Source organism: Tinamus guttatus, unplaced genomic scaffold (assembly GCF_059628265.1).
Source record: "Tinamus guttatus ecotype Peru unplaced genomic scaffold, ASM5962826v1 Tinamus_guttatus_pri_ptg000777l, whole genome shotgun sequence".
Lineage (NCBI taxonomy): Eukaryota > Metazoa > Chordata > Aves > Tinamiformes > Tinamidae > Tinamus > Tinamus guttatus.
Genome location: NW_028289311.1, coordinates 301371 through 316396, shown reverse-complemented (window position 1 = coordinate 316396; position 15026 = coordinate 301371). Strand labels below are relative to the sequence as shown.

At 39.7% G+C, this 15026-nt stretch overlaps 1 protein-coding gene across 8 annotated transcripts in view; it reads left to right on the top strand.

The window, feature by feature from the left end:
• The window catches only part of FHOD3 (formin homology 2 domain containing 3), a 387720-nt gene that overhangs the window by 299237 nt on the left and 73457 nt on the right, over positions 1 to 15026 (top strand). For 7 of the 8 annotated variants that reach the window (XM_088537457.1, XM_088537456.1, XM_088537459.1 and 4 more), the window contains 2 exons: positions 1885 to 2010; positions 13617 to 13751. In XM_088537457.1, the coding sequence (XP_088393583.1) occupies positions 1885 to 2010; positions 13617 to 13751 (261 nt within the window). The remainder of the gene's footprint in view (positions 1 to 1884; positions 2011 to 13616; positions 13752 to 15026) is intronic. The other variant, XM_088537458.1, reaches the window with a different exon arrangement.

The following is a 15026-nucleotide window of genomic DNA, read 5'->3' as shown; positions in this document are numbered from 1 at the left end:
GTGATGTCAGAGAGTATTGGGTTTATTTGGAAAAAAAAGGAGGGTAAAGCTTGGGTGAGTTGGGCAGCAATGTATAAAAAAAAAAAAAAAAAAGGCATGAATAGCTTCAGAGGGATCTGATTTCTGCAAAGGGAAGGTTTCTGGGACAAGGCCAGCATAGCTTGCATTGGTACATCCGACATGATGGGAAAATGGCAGTGATAGCAACCACCAGAAGAAGGTCAGAGAGAAAAATATGGTTTATAGGATACAGAGTTAAGCTGATGCACAGGTTTTGACTTTTCTACTGTCTGAGCTTCTCTTTTGCCCTCTAATTTGATTTTGAGGGATGCCACACCCATGCAAGTCCCTCTAAATTTAATTTTGTTCATATTTCATTACTCTGAGCCTATAGAAGGTATGTTGCCCCATTTTTAATTGTTGGTATCTTAGCCTTGACCTCATGGGAATCCCCTGGTCTGAAACAACATTCTGCATTCTGTCAGATTTTTCATGGTTCAGAGAAAGGGAAAAGGAAACATAATTGACAAGAGGGTTTCTGTATAAAGCATGATTCCTTCCTCTACACACACACATATATGTGTAACCCAGAAACATATACGTGCGTGCGTATAACTCCTAACTGAAAATTATTCTGATTTTAACACTGGCCTTGGCAGTCAGCAATGCTATTGTACCCTAAGGAATGAAGCCTGAAATTTGAATGAAATTTTGCATGACTAAATGAATATATTAAATGGAACTCAAGGAAAACGAACATCATTTTCAAACAAAATTGTTGAGTGAAGAGAAACTTAGTATTGATGCATGTGGGAGAAGAAGGATAAGATAAAGGAGGAGTTTATTGTACAGTATAATTTATAATAAGGAAAAAGAAGTTTTCTTTTTTTTTCTGAATTGACTTTTGTCATTTGGATGAATTGGCAGAGCAGCGTACGCTTTGCAGGCAGGAAAATGGTATTTTTCTGTGAAAAGAAATGTTAAGATTTTTCAATATCAGGTATCTTTATGTCTCCTTGACAAGCCATTAAAAGGTGATGACTAAAAGGCCCAGCAAAGCAATACCATTGCCTTTTCTATTCACGAGGGTCAAGATGAAAAAATTGCTACAAGAGACCCTGGAGAGGCGGCCCATTCTGAGAGTTCTGGAAGCAATTTCTCTTTGATTAGCAAACTCACATTGAAGTAATGTCTTTTTTGTTGTTGTTTTTTGCTTTTTGCTTTTTTAATAGAGCAAATGGCTAGTAGAAATTCCTAAAGCCATGGTTCTGGAGACATGTCTTTTTAACCACAGAGATGACTTTTTACAGACATTCTATGGTACAGCACATAAGCTATAACATATGTTGGAGGAGGGGAAAGCAAATATATACTGCCCACTTTAATTGAAAAGAATGTGGATGCTTTTCATTAGTAATGCAAACATTCACAAATTGTGCACGCCTGTGTTCAGATGATGCCTGCGGAGTGCTGCCCTTTTCCTTAATTTCACTGGGAATACATACTGCTGACATGTATTGTTTTCAGTCCCTTTTATCAGCTCCCAAACCAGTGAATAAATTTGAGTAAACAAGCCGTGATTTAAGTATCCCAACTCAAAGCAGTCGCTTAAGAGGACCATTCTAATCTCTCATTAATCTCCATACCAATAGCTTAGTATTCAAAGTAAGTATTTCCATGGCATGCCTTATCTTAGAAGGAGATGATGGGTTCCTTGTCTTGAAGCTGGGTTAAGAGAAAAATTTTCAGAAGTTGGATGTCTCGAAGTTCCGGGCTTTGGCAGCATTGGCAGCATTCCCACCCCCTGAACATGCCTGCTCTCTGACTATTTCTTGTCTCTCTTTCTGCCTCGCCCTTTCTGCTGTTTTTTTCTCACCTCTCCAGGTACAATAGCTGTGGCAGCAGCTCTTACTCTTCTCCACGACCTTACTCTGGACCGAGTGCCCCTACAACACCCACTCCTCGTTATGGGACAACTCTGTTGCCACCTCAGGAGACCAAATCAGACAGGTTTGTGTTTTAATCAGCATTTTGACATAGTTGCTTTGGACAGAGGGTAAAGGAAAAGTAGCTCTGAATCATTATTAGGAATATCTTCAAATGATGGGAAGAGAATGCACAAAAAGCTAGAAATTTTCTTTTTCCCGATCATTCTCAAATTGCTTTCAGAGTTGGTGTTAAAGGCTATTTTCTCTAAAATGCTAAAAATTATTTTCCCTCCACCTCTGTGTCCACTTAAAATGGATAAAAACAAGGTTGTATTACTCTAGTGCTGCTCTATTAGAAGGTGAATTAGAGCGTATTTATTTCCATTCATTTTTAAAAATCACTTTAATCTACTTCCACTTATCTTAAATCAAAAATAAGATCTTGGAGATCTGTGTTTAGCTCAGAATTTTCCAGTCCATAATTTTGTTCTTCCGTGATGATACATTTTATACCTCATATTTAATCAAGGGCAAAAAGTTTCTTGCTACAAGTAGAGGAAACTCACACTAACTTATCGACTATCATCACTAAAAGAGAAGAAAGAAAAACCACAACACAAAACCAATCCTTGACCAAAGTACTATGGTGAATTATGTAAGACACTTCGGAGGGAGGAGGAAGGGAGACAGAGGTAGAAAGAATGTTATGGATACACAAAAGAATCTCTTCTTAGTAATAGCTTTGGAATGCGAAAACTTAACTGACCACTATTGCTTGAGAGTAAATAACAGCTTCAAAGGATGTTGTGCAAAGTTTAAGAGGAAATGTAAAAGTTTTTAATTGTATATACTGTCAAGATAATTTAATTTTAAAGAATTTCCAATTAAGCCAAATGATTTCCATGTTATATGTTGCTAAACTGGCCTCTGATTCATAAAATTTCCATTTTCAGTCATTGTTTCTGAGCTGAGGACTGTTTTCCTAGGATTTTTTTTACTATATTCCAATTAATATTTCTTAATGACATTTAGGTATAGAATGTATAGAAATACATGTGTATATGTTTGTGTATGTATGTATGTTTAAAACTACCTATTGCATCACTTTTTTTTCTAATCCACTATTCATAATGGGTAAAGATAGACTCTTTCCGTGTGCTAAGTACTTCCAGCCACAAGTTTTGATTTCATCCTTTTTCTCCAGTGAATAATTAACTTTGGCAAAAAGTAATTTCTACTGCTCATCTTTTTACAGCAACCTTACTTTGTTTGTCATTCCAAATATGAGTTAAATGTTTGCCAACTTGAATCAAATAAAAAATCTAAACAAGCATTTTAACCTGCTTTTGCATTAGAAAATAGGTGCCAGGTAAGCCAGAAATACAGACATTCAATTGCGTTTGAAACTGTAGCTAATCAAGCCTGATCTCTCCTAAGCCTCTGGTTGCTTCTGCAGAAAAGAATCCCCAAAGTGGTCAAATATTGAGATAGCTAAGGATAGTTGGGACTCTGGGGCGGGAGGCTGATCGTGCTGGCCTGGAGCCAGTAAAGGAAGTAAGCTTTCATTTCAGCATGTGCGTAAGTGCGTTGCTGGTTGGGAGCCAAAATGTCTTGGCCCCACAGTATAAAGCTGTAAAATTTGCAGATTCATGGATAGTAAGGCCAGAGGGGAGCTCTGTAATCATCTATTCTGACCTGTAATGTGTCTCACAGAAGCTAATGAAAGCATGCCGTACCTTCCCTCATTTTAACGTGACAGTGCATGACTTCTTCTGGAAAACGTTCCAGCATTCATCATCACTGCTAGGAAAATATTTCGTATTTTGGAGGCAATTTTGTCTAGTTTCATCTTCCAACCATTACATTTTGTTCCACTTTTCTCTGTAAAACTGGAAAACCATTTGCCTTCCAACAGGCAGAGCTCTTTTATGTGTCTAAGTGCATGAACCCAGTGCTTGGAGTTGCGCCTCTGCCTTTCTTTCAGGCTGCATTTACCTCTTTCAACTTCTCATGATAAAATCTCTTTCCTTTTACTTAAATTTGTAGCTTGCTATTCATGGATGTTGAGCTCCCTAGTGTTTACAAATTCTTGTTCTTGAGGGCTGCTGTGGACTGACTGGTTTTGTTTATGTCTCCGAGAAGTGTGAAAAATGCATGTGTTGCCTGCAAAATAGACATGGTTGTTTCTTAAAAGATAATGAAATTTGCAGCTTTGGAGTTCCTACTGCCATTTTGCATCACGCTCTGTTATTTCTAGGTGTACTGCTTATCCAGATGGTCAGCAGCATGTCTAAGGGCATGCCTGTTTTGAAGAAGGGCAGACACATGCTTTTACTTTTTTATCCTGAAAAGTATGAAGTGCAGAGATGCACATGCAGATATCCATGGATAGTATTTTGCTCATTAGAGAGTAGATGGTAGAATGCATGTTACGTTTATCAGTAATTAGGAAGCAGAAAATACTGTGAAACTTTTCACAGTCGTCTTTCCATGGTGTTTGCATTAGATTATGGAAACACTGTTTTCTATCTCCTGATGATAAAAATCTACACAGATACAGACAAAAAAAAAAAAAAGAGGGTAAGGAGGGAGAGGAAGACACTTGATAAGAAGCAGATGTATATCTATGGCTAGCTCCAAGGTGAGTTTTCTGCTTTCAGCTTCAGATTGCAGTTACCAAGGACTTCATAGAAAAAGCCCTGTCTTTTATCATGTAGGGAAGAGCTTCACATGCAGTTCCTGGTACTGTTTATCTGACCTTAGCAAATGAAAAGAAAGGAAGGAAGAGCCTGAGAGAATGATTCATGCTCCATTGGGTTGAACTGACAGGCCTTTCAAAACTTTGGGTGCATTTTGCCTATGTAAACAAGAGCTGCACTGCAACTTAGGTAGAAAGCAGTAGTGCAGTTGACATGTTGACATTCATACGTTTAAAACCCTCCTTGGCTAAGATCAGGAGGGATCAAGAAGAGCAATATAATTCAGTGCAAAAGTAACTAGCTTTTGTTCTTTGAAATGCGTATGATGTTATGTATTTGTGATTGTACATCAGAAGAAAAGGCTTACTTGACTGTTTTTTGGTTTCTAAATTCAGCTGCAGCCTTTTGCCAACTTCTTGCAATATTGTTCTTTCCCTGTCATTTCTCTGGGTCTCCTGTGGAGAGCCATGTTTCTAAAATACATATTGCTGCAATGGGAATCCTGCTGAAGGAGGGCAGATTAGAGGATACTTTCTGTTCAGCACCTTGTTGAGAAAGAAGAGAAAGTACAGGTTCTTTCATAGCCCTACACTTGTGAAGCTTGCTCCTGAGGCACAGCAGGGATACCCCAGACCTCCAGTTTTAGCTTGCCAAAGAATACTTTGGTCTGTAAATACACTGCTCCGACTTAGTGCCTGATTGCCAAATACTTCTTTCCCCCATTCCCAAATGGAAAAGATTTATCGATCTCAATTTCATAATCTCATATGTTACTGGAGCTTAGCAGGAGAAAAGTACTTTTTTTTTTGTAGCTCAGGATTGCTGTCCTGAAGAAAATTTTTTAGATTTCCTTGTCTCGAGCTTATATATGTAGGATATTTCTGAGTAGCCAGAGTTCACCTTCTGAGATTCACGATCTAATTTGGTGAATGAAATCGAAAACTGCAGATTGAAAGCTACAGTTATTGTGCGTCACTGAAAACTTGGGATACCAATCTCATTATTTGCAAAGCTTTACAACCCGTCACTGTCCAATACTTTTGAAGTACACATGTCTTTTTCGCAGCTGAAGGAGGTCTAAATTTTGAGGACAGAGCTTCTTCATTCTCCAGCAGCTTTAATTCATTCCGTTGCCAGAAAAATATCTTTTGTTTCCCACTAGTGCATTTTCCAAGGTAAGTTTCTTCTGATGCATTTGCCAGGAGACAGTTACCACTGGGCTTGATAGCAGGAATTCATAATACCCCTGCCTCTGTCTGCTAAACCATATGCCAGAAAGTTCACTGTGCAAGCTGCCCCTTCTGGGTCCTCCTGCCCAACAAGGTGAGCTTAGGCTCCCCTATTACTTGGTGCCTCTGCAGTTCCTCCAAGTCTCCAAGCATGGGAAGGGCCTTTATGACACTGACAAGTTATTCCTGTTTGATGCACCTTCCGACCTTACCAGACTATTTGAAAACTATTAGACTAAGGAAGAAGAAATGTGTCGCAGCTCATTGCATGTCTTCCAACTTTCTTCTTTTATTACCTTGAGCTCCCGTGAAGCACATGGCCATGAACACTGAGTGGTCAACTCCATCTATTCACCAAGGGAAAGTTGTATTTGACAAACCTGATAGCCTTCTACGATGAGGTGACCGGCTGGATGGACAATGGGAGAGCCATGGATGTTGTCTGCCTTGACTTCAGCAAGGCTTTCAACACAGTCTCCCATAACATCCTCATAGGGAAGCTCAGGAAGTATGGACTGGACGAGTGGACAGTGAGGTGGATTGAGGACTAGCAGAATTGCAGAGCCCAGTGGGTAGTGATAAATGGGGCCGAGTCTAGTTGGAGCCCTGTAGTCAATGATGTCCTGCAAGTGTCAGTACTGGGCCTGGTGCTGTTCAACTTGTTCATCAATGACTTGGATGGGGGCACAGAGTGCACCCTCAGTAAGTTTGCAGATGATAGCAAACTGGAAGGAGTGGCCGACACTCCAGAGGGCTGTGCTGCCATTCAGAGAGACCTAGGCAGGATGGAGAGTTGGAAAGAGAAGAATCTTACGAGATTCAACAAGAACAAGTGCAGGGTCCTGCACCTGGGGAGGAATAACCCCAAACACCAGTACAGATTAGGTGTTGACCTGCTGGAAAGGAGCTCCGTGGAGAGGGACTTGGGAGTCCTGGTTGACAACAAGTTAACCATGAGTCAGCAGTGTGTCCTTGTGGCCAAGAAGATCAATGGGATCCTGGCCTGCATCAGAAGGAGTGTTGCCAGCAGATCAAGGGAGGTGATCCTGCCCCTCTGCTTAGCTCTGGTGATGCTGCACCTGGAGTACTGTGTGCAGTTCTGGGCTCCCCAGTACATTGAGCTTCTAGAGAGGATCCAGCGTAGAGCCACGAATATGATTAAGGGACTGGAACATCTATCTTATGAGGAAAGACTAAGCGAGCTGGCCCTGTTTAGTCTGGAGGAGAGAAGGCTGAGAGGAGATTTCATCAACATGAAGGGGTACTTCTCTGTGGTGGCCGGTGACAGGACGAGGGGTAATGGGTACAAGTTGAAACGTAGGAAGTTTAATCTCCATATGAGGAAGAACTTCTTTACTGTGGGGGTGACAGACCACTGGAACAGGCTGCCCAGAGAGGTTGTGGAGTCTCCTTCTCTGGAGATCTTCAAAGCCCGCCTGGATGCCAACCTGCGCCACAGGCTCTAGATGTCCCTGCTTGAGCAGGGGTGGTTGGACTAGATGATCTCTAGAGGTCCCTTTCAACCTTAACCATTCTGTGATTCTGTGATCTTCCTATATGTCTTTTAAGGGTAGATGTACCACACATTTTATCCTTCAAGATAAACTTCATGTGTATTTTTACAATGTTTCCACATAGACACATTAACCTTAGCAGGACCAGATCATCAACAATTTTTTTCTTCTTTGAGTTTAATGATACTTTAAAAAGCATGCCAGAAATCTAAACAGAAGTGAAGCCAAAGTCTGTAAACAGTTTTCCTTTGAGTTTTGTCCCCTCTCTGGGTACCTGAAACAGTGATTTTGGCAGTCTGGTTCTTCTTCAGACTTGTGTCTCTTAGAAAAGAAAATAAAATTTTTGAGAATATTAAGCAGCTTTTTATTTAGATCTTCTGCTAAAACTCAATGTTCCTGTAATCGACTACAGCACCAGGGATGTGCTGCTGGACAGAGTTCCTTGGTTTCTTGGCACGTTCTCATAACTGTTTTTTCTTCTATTAGTGATCTGCACCCTGAAGTTATCTTAACTGCCAGTGTTGAACACCAAGGAAAAGCAAGCAGCCTATGAAACAAAACCCTTCGCACAGTCTGCTCACCCACGAATGGTTTCCTCTTCCTTGGTTTTATGCTCTTTCTGCTTGTACCATCTTCAATCTACTTTTATTATAAACTTTTGAAGGGAGTCCTGGCTGAACCTGGTGTGTGGGGAGGACGAGTGGTACTGCACATGCCTGCAGTGTCCAATAGCTCTGAGACTCTCATTAGGTCTGAAGCTGCTCATAAGCCTCCACTCTGGCCTAAGATACAAACAGAATGTGGAAGCTGCCAGCGAGGTTCATCCATGTATAAAGGCTTCACACACTGCCCTGGCTCTGCACAACAATGGCCTCTTGTTATCGCTTTGTTATTCTGCAGCCATGCAGGCCAGCTAAAAGTCTGATGCTAATCACTTCTCCTTGCAGCAATTCTCAGGTTTCTTTCTCAAAGAAACTATTAGCTGGTAGTTTTATCTCTCAATTTTTTGTTTATTTTTGAGAGGAGTTTTGATTCTCCGAGTTGTGTTTAGTCTCTTTGCAAATTCTTATATCAACACACCTTGGAGTTTGCCATGTCATGGAGAGAGACATAACACCAGGAGAGTGGCTTTAGCTGTGGAAAGCAATATGGCTCTTGGCAGCATTGCCTCTTCTTATGTCTCTTTCTGAGCTGGATGACAGATTTACTGTGCTAAAGTCAAGAGACAATTAGAGCATCTTTAGGGCCTGGAGCTGCCTGCTGGGGGTTCCCTCCTTGCAAGGTCTCCAAGACTGCTAGAGCAGGAGCTTTCAGAACCCCAGCTAATTAGTGCACCCTTATTAAGATTATTAATGATTCTGGCCCTTGTCAAAAGAAAATCCTGAATATTACCCATATGATCTAAGGCAATTTCCTCTATTAAGTCATTGTTCATTTATTTTCCAAATACTAAGAGATACATTTGTCTTTTGTATTCTTGCTGTAGATACACAGAACCATTTAGTGACATAAAAAAAAATCAACTAGCAGGGAAAATGTAGCCACAAAAGAAAAATATTTCGAAGTTGACCTAAATGAAGAACACTCGAGGTAGAAAATTGCAAGTTTGCTATAATAGAAAGGCTTAGAATAAGACAGAAACACTTTCTTCAATTTTCAACAGGAATGTCATACCTCAGGTCTCTTATCCACTTAAACAACATATAGTGTATCTTTTATCTAGTCTACGGCAGAGTACTGTCAAAAATGTGCAAGTACTTGCAAAAAAGTGTGACATATCTTGTATCTCACTAGCCTTTTTTAATTATAGTTATAAATTAATTGTTGTGTTAAAGGTAGTAGGTCAATTTAGCAGAATTTTCTTTTGAGAGAGTTTTAGCATACCGTGTTTTTGCTTTGCTCCCCCAGCTTTAGGTATATGCACTTTTTTTTTCCCTTTTTTTTGTTTTGTTTTGTTTTGTTTTGTTTTGTTTTGTTTTGTTTTGTTTCCCCTCTTCCCTATCCTCTTCCAACAAGAAGATAAGTAACTACTGGCTTCTTGTCCCCAGTTCCCAAAGCCGTGCTATGGAGCTTTATTCACAAATCCCTAGACTTACAAATGTATTCTTTCTGGGTGTTTTCTTTCTGGAATGAGAATGTAATAACATTCCTTGTTTAGCTTCTGCTGATTTTAACAGCAGGCTTAACAAAGCTGTTCTTAATATTTTCATATTAACCGTCCGTTCTTAATAGCCTTTTGATTGCTACAGGCCTAAAAATAGTTGTCAGAATTTGGTTCCTTCTGGATTGTATTGTAGAATTGAGTAAATATTTTTTATTATTATTTGGTAATATAAGACACCAACATTAAAATGCTGACATATATTAACTATAACTCCTATATGTAAGTTTTTTGAGTGATCGCTCTATTATGCATTTATTTATATTCTTTTCCTTTAAAACATTGTAGTACCTTTGAATCCATGTTGGATTTGTTTTTTGGGTTTTGTTTGTTTGTTTGTTTTAAAAAAACCTTACTTCTTACTTGCCCATTTTTAAAATGCAGCCTACAATAGAGAGATCCAAACTTTCTTGATACCTGAAGGTGCCATCACATTTCACACAGTGCCAAAATGCCAACATTTTGTAACAACGTAGCCCAACCATTTCCACCAGCTAATTTGGTAGTCACAAATCCCATTTGCAATTAAACTGTGAGCTCTCTGACAGAGAGCATTCCCTTTGAGCATTATTGCAACTGAAATGAAAACAGAAAAAAATGAGATTGCAGACTAACTAGATATAGACAAATTCCTTTTCAGAAGTCATCTTAGAGAGTCAGCTTGTTTGGCCCTCTGACTGTTTTTCAGGCTTGTGCATTCTCTTTCTTTCAATTTTAGTTCATGCACATGTAGAAAATGAAGGCTAGAACATGCTAAATAATAAAGGCTCCTCAGCTGCAGTTGCAGTTGACTAGTTATTATAGATTTGACAGTTTTCAGGAGGTGGCAAGCTAATAGGGCACATTATTTTTAGTAGTTTCTTAGATGTTGACTATTTTTTCTGTCTCTATGACTGTAAACCTCCTGTGTAAATTGTGAAGCTGCTGTTCATACACCTGCAAATTTTAAACGGATGAAGATACTAGCCAGACTCCGCTAGATCAAACCTCCAAAGAAAGTGTTTTGGCATCTGGAGAAATTTTAGTACTAGCGACAGTTTAGGATCCTGTATCTCCATTTGATTTCCCTGTAATCTCAAGCGTAAGAATTTGTATTTACTGCTGAGCTGCCAAGAGCTTAGAGTTCATGATCTTCAACCTACTTGACCCCATGTACAAATACAGTCACAAAATGGGCTTGGCCCTCATCCTCTTTGATTCTCTCAGTATCACCCCATCCTTTCCCTTGATTTACTAAGTCCTAACTCCATTTGACTCTGAACGGAGATGTCAGCCTTCAAGGCTACTGGGTGGGATGTAATGTAAAGTGTGCAAGTCTGTATGCATTATCTGTATGCAAGTCAATATGTGGAGCAGAGATGAGTACAGATTTGATAGGAATTCATCTTTTGCTATCTATTTTAGTTAATTTCTAGAACTTTTTTGGGGGGAGACACTGTGCACTTTTCCACTTTCTAGAGCAAGCCCTAATGATACACCAAACATTATTGCCTTTTTTTTTCACAATACCACCAGGCTGGAGCTTTGCCTTTAAATATGCAGTTTAATATGCTGTTGTTCCTGCTGGCAGATATTTTTTCTTGTAGGATGCACTAAAAGGGTGAAGATTAGAATGAATTTAAAATACGTTCAAGGGAAAATTCACTACGCACACTTAACTGGGATTTTTTTTCTTCTTTTCATTGTGATTAGGTATATTGGAGATTTTTATGGTTTTGAGTGTGATCCAACATTGATACTGGAGCTCTAGAGGACTGCCAGAAAAGAGGCTTACAGCATATCGAGTTTTATACCATCTTATGTAATATTTATGCGGGTGGGATATGCCATATTGAAAGTCAATTTATTGAAATTATTGAAACGCTATTCACCTGGTCGTGCTGCCAGTGGGGCTGAAGTGGCTTTGTTTGTGGGATTCCTGCTTGCATACACATAGACGTTCAGGGAAGAGAGTTTTGCCGGAAAGCCTTTTGTCTTCTCCTTCCCCTATGTTCACTGATGAATTGGTGCCATTATACTAAATGCCTACATTGTGCAGCAATGACAAGTAGAAAGATAAGGGGAGAAATCTGGCTGCTTAGCAATAATGTTCGTTTACTCAGGGCTTTTATTGGTGCTTTGGGAACCTTACTTTAGACAGGTTTTGTTTTTGTTTTGTTTTATCTTTCTAAAAAGGGAACTTCTATTTCTTTCCCTGCAAAACTCATGTTAGACTAATGCAAAGAAACCCCTCTACACAGGCTGTATTTGTTTGCTTTTATCAGTCTCATTCAATCAATAGGTATGCTTTTACATCTGTGAAGTCTTGCCTGAGACAATGTAGATTTCTTTTGTCTAACAGACAGGTAAAAAGGCATGTTTATGCTGAGGTAAGTCTGTTGTCACATGAGAGGCAGTAGTACCAATACTGCCTTTTTGGGAAAAAAAGATGTGTAAGCACAATTGTCATCTTCGGCAAAACATTTTATATCGTTAAAATAAATTAAATAAAAATATGTCTCAGCCAAGCAGCAAATATAAATAAATGTGGTTGTTTTTGAAGAGTATTTGCTGATTAAAGCTGTTTTATAGCCAGAAAAAACGGGCCTAAATAGCCAGAAAGGAGTTTAGGTTAGACGTCAGAGAAGCTCTAGCCTTAGGGACTTTAAAGGAAGGTCAGATGAACAGCTTTTGAGACTAGTTTGAGTAGACTAAATCCTGCCTTGGGTAACCACCTTAATGTCTGACTATGGTAAATAACTGTGCTGTCCCTGTGTATGGTATGTTTCTCTATGTGAATCATTTTGTCCTTGCAGCACATGCAGCAAGGGAATTGTGATAATGAGGTTTAGGAAGGAAAAATAAGCCACTGCTTAAGCAAGCGTTCAAATTCCTAAGTGCATTCTGAGATCTTGTTCCGTATGGGCTCGGGATTTGGCAATAATCAGCCAGAACGAGGTAACTACATCAAGCATTTATTCAGACGAAAGGACATAAAAGAAGCAAAGTATGGATAACTACTCATGAGGAGATACCTGCCAATCTGGACCTGAACATCCTCTCGAGCTGGCAGCTCAGAGAGAGAGAGTTGCTGAGTGGCTCCCACGGAGACAGCATAGGCCTCAGAGTTAGGAGTTTCTCCTCTCCCCGCCCCCTCGCTCTCTCCTCACTGTCCTCTTTTATGCCCGGTGCATCCTGGCACGTAGGGTCAGTACGACCCAGGAGGCAGGCCAGGGGGGTGGACAAACTCTGCCTCTAGTTGTGCAACTCTCCCTGCCGGGTGCACAGGCACGCATGACAGTCGGGGGTCCCAGCCCTCAATTCGAGGGTCCTGCCTTCCTCCTCTTCTTCCTCATTTCCGGGTCTTTGGCCTTCAAAGCTAGTTTGGAGGATGTCTGCAGTTAAGTTGGCTACGAATCCGGCCGAGCGGTCGGCTTCAACAGGTTTCCGGGGGGGCTGCCTGTGAACCGGGCTGAGCAGCTGCATCCCTGCTCCTTATCGCTCAGCCTAGGCAGGCAAACATCTTCTTTCTCAAGGTCTGGTCTCTGCTTCTCACAGGAGATTTTTATGACTCTACCGATCACAGAAATTTCCATCTCCAGTACAGATCTCCTTTTAGTTTTTGCTCCTTTTAGTTTTATCCTGAATAGAGGATACAGAGGTGTTTTGTTTGACATAACTGTTTTTAACATGTTACTTAACATGTTTGCAAAGTGCTAGAAAATTTACCAGATTTTTTTTTCTTTCAAATTTCAAAATCTTACTACAGGATTCAGCTTTTCATTTAGCAGCATTATAAAGTAAAAATCTTATTTAAACAATATTGCATTTGAAATATGCTGACAAATTTTTAAGGGTACTTTCCTTGCTTTATTTGCTTCAAAAATCTAGCAGTAAAAAAAAAGTACCTCTATGCACAGCTCTTAAGCTCATTGTAGCATCAAAAATCAATTTGTGAAGAAGATATTTAGTTGGAGTTTTGATCATGTGATTTTTGCCATTTTATTCTAGTAGTTAGGGGTATGTAACTTGCTAAACGATTGCTACTAATTTTTGTCAGTATGATCAATGAAAGTGGCCCTGAGAAGTATCTTCTGTTTCTGCAGGCCAGCTTTGGGCAGTCTCCTTACATCGTCTTTTCGACAGCACCAAGAGTCCTTGGCAGCAGAAAGAGAAAGACGACGTCAGGAGAGAGAAGAAAGATTACAAAGGATAGAACGTGAAGAAAGAAACAAATTCAAGTAAGAAATGTATTTCCTATTGATCTGTTGCCTTAATGTGAGATAAGTGGTAAATCATTTAGATAATTGCAAAATAATTGAATTAATGAATAGTTTGCATGTACCTACTTACCCAATTATTTAGATATTTTCTTGATAGAAGTATCTTAAGGACTGCCATATTAAATCCATAACCCTGAATTTTGGCTTTTAATAAATTAGTAAATTCGCCAACCATTTGCCAAGCTAATTTAACTGACTGAATATCTGATCAGATCTGATCAGATCAATCATATAATATGCTGCCTCTCAACATATAATCTCAATAAGGTGTTGAGAGGAAAGAACAGAAGGAAGGCATGAGGAAGTGGAGAAAGGGACAGCAGTGAGACATCTTTTTGTTTTTGCGTTTTGCAAAGCATTTTGTCTTCTTGGAATGTATGGTGGTTTGACGTTTCTTACACTTTTTCCCTCAATTTTTGCGTGTGCATCTTTTCCTCTTAAAAAAAGCAACTGATATAGAAAATAATTCTCAAAATTGGTGCTCAGAGATCAAATCCCAGGGATAAAGGCAGAAGCTGAATATGAGACCTCCCTTTTCTCATCTGAGGTCATTTCATATGCTGTGGGACCCCAGCATGTGCTTCTTTGGGATAGTAAGAGGCAAGTCCTCTCTTTCTGTTAAATCCATCCCTGGAAATCCCTGTACAGGCATTAGCAAAGACTGCAGTGGCCTTAGGATACATAGGATACCTATAGCTCAAGTAGTTTGTCTGTTGTCTTAGTCGATCCAAAGAGTGTGCATTAAGAAATGACTTTCACTTTTTTTCATGATTGAAAATTAAATAATGTTTGTTAGGAGTTAGTGGAAAGACTGTACAAATCTAAAGAATAGCAAGATAAATGTTTTGTGGTCTGAGAGTTGATATTGATAAAAAAGATGGCACAGTGTTTCTTTTGAGTTTGTTAGCATGCAGGCTTGTTTTCAGTGTAATCATCTCTTGAGTAAGAAGTGGAAATGATCTTTGTCACTGTGAATTTGGAAAGAGGATAGCTTACTAGCGGTTGGTTATTTGAAGGAGATATTCTCCTGGCTCAAGAATATAGCTAGTTTAGCAGAAATGAGAGGAGGAGGGAAGGTGGAAGAGCACCATAATAGGATCTTTGGCAGTCAGCAGCTACCCAAGTTCTCCTGAAACAGATACAGAAATCAGCTCAGTCTTCAAGCCTCTTCCAAAAACTCTCCCTCTGAGTGCTATCATAAGGCTGCTGCACGCTGTCATGGATAGGAAACAC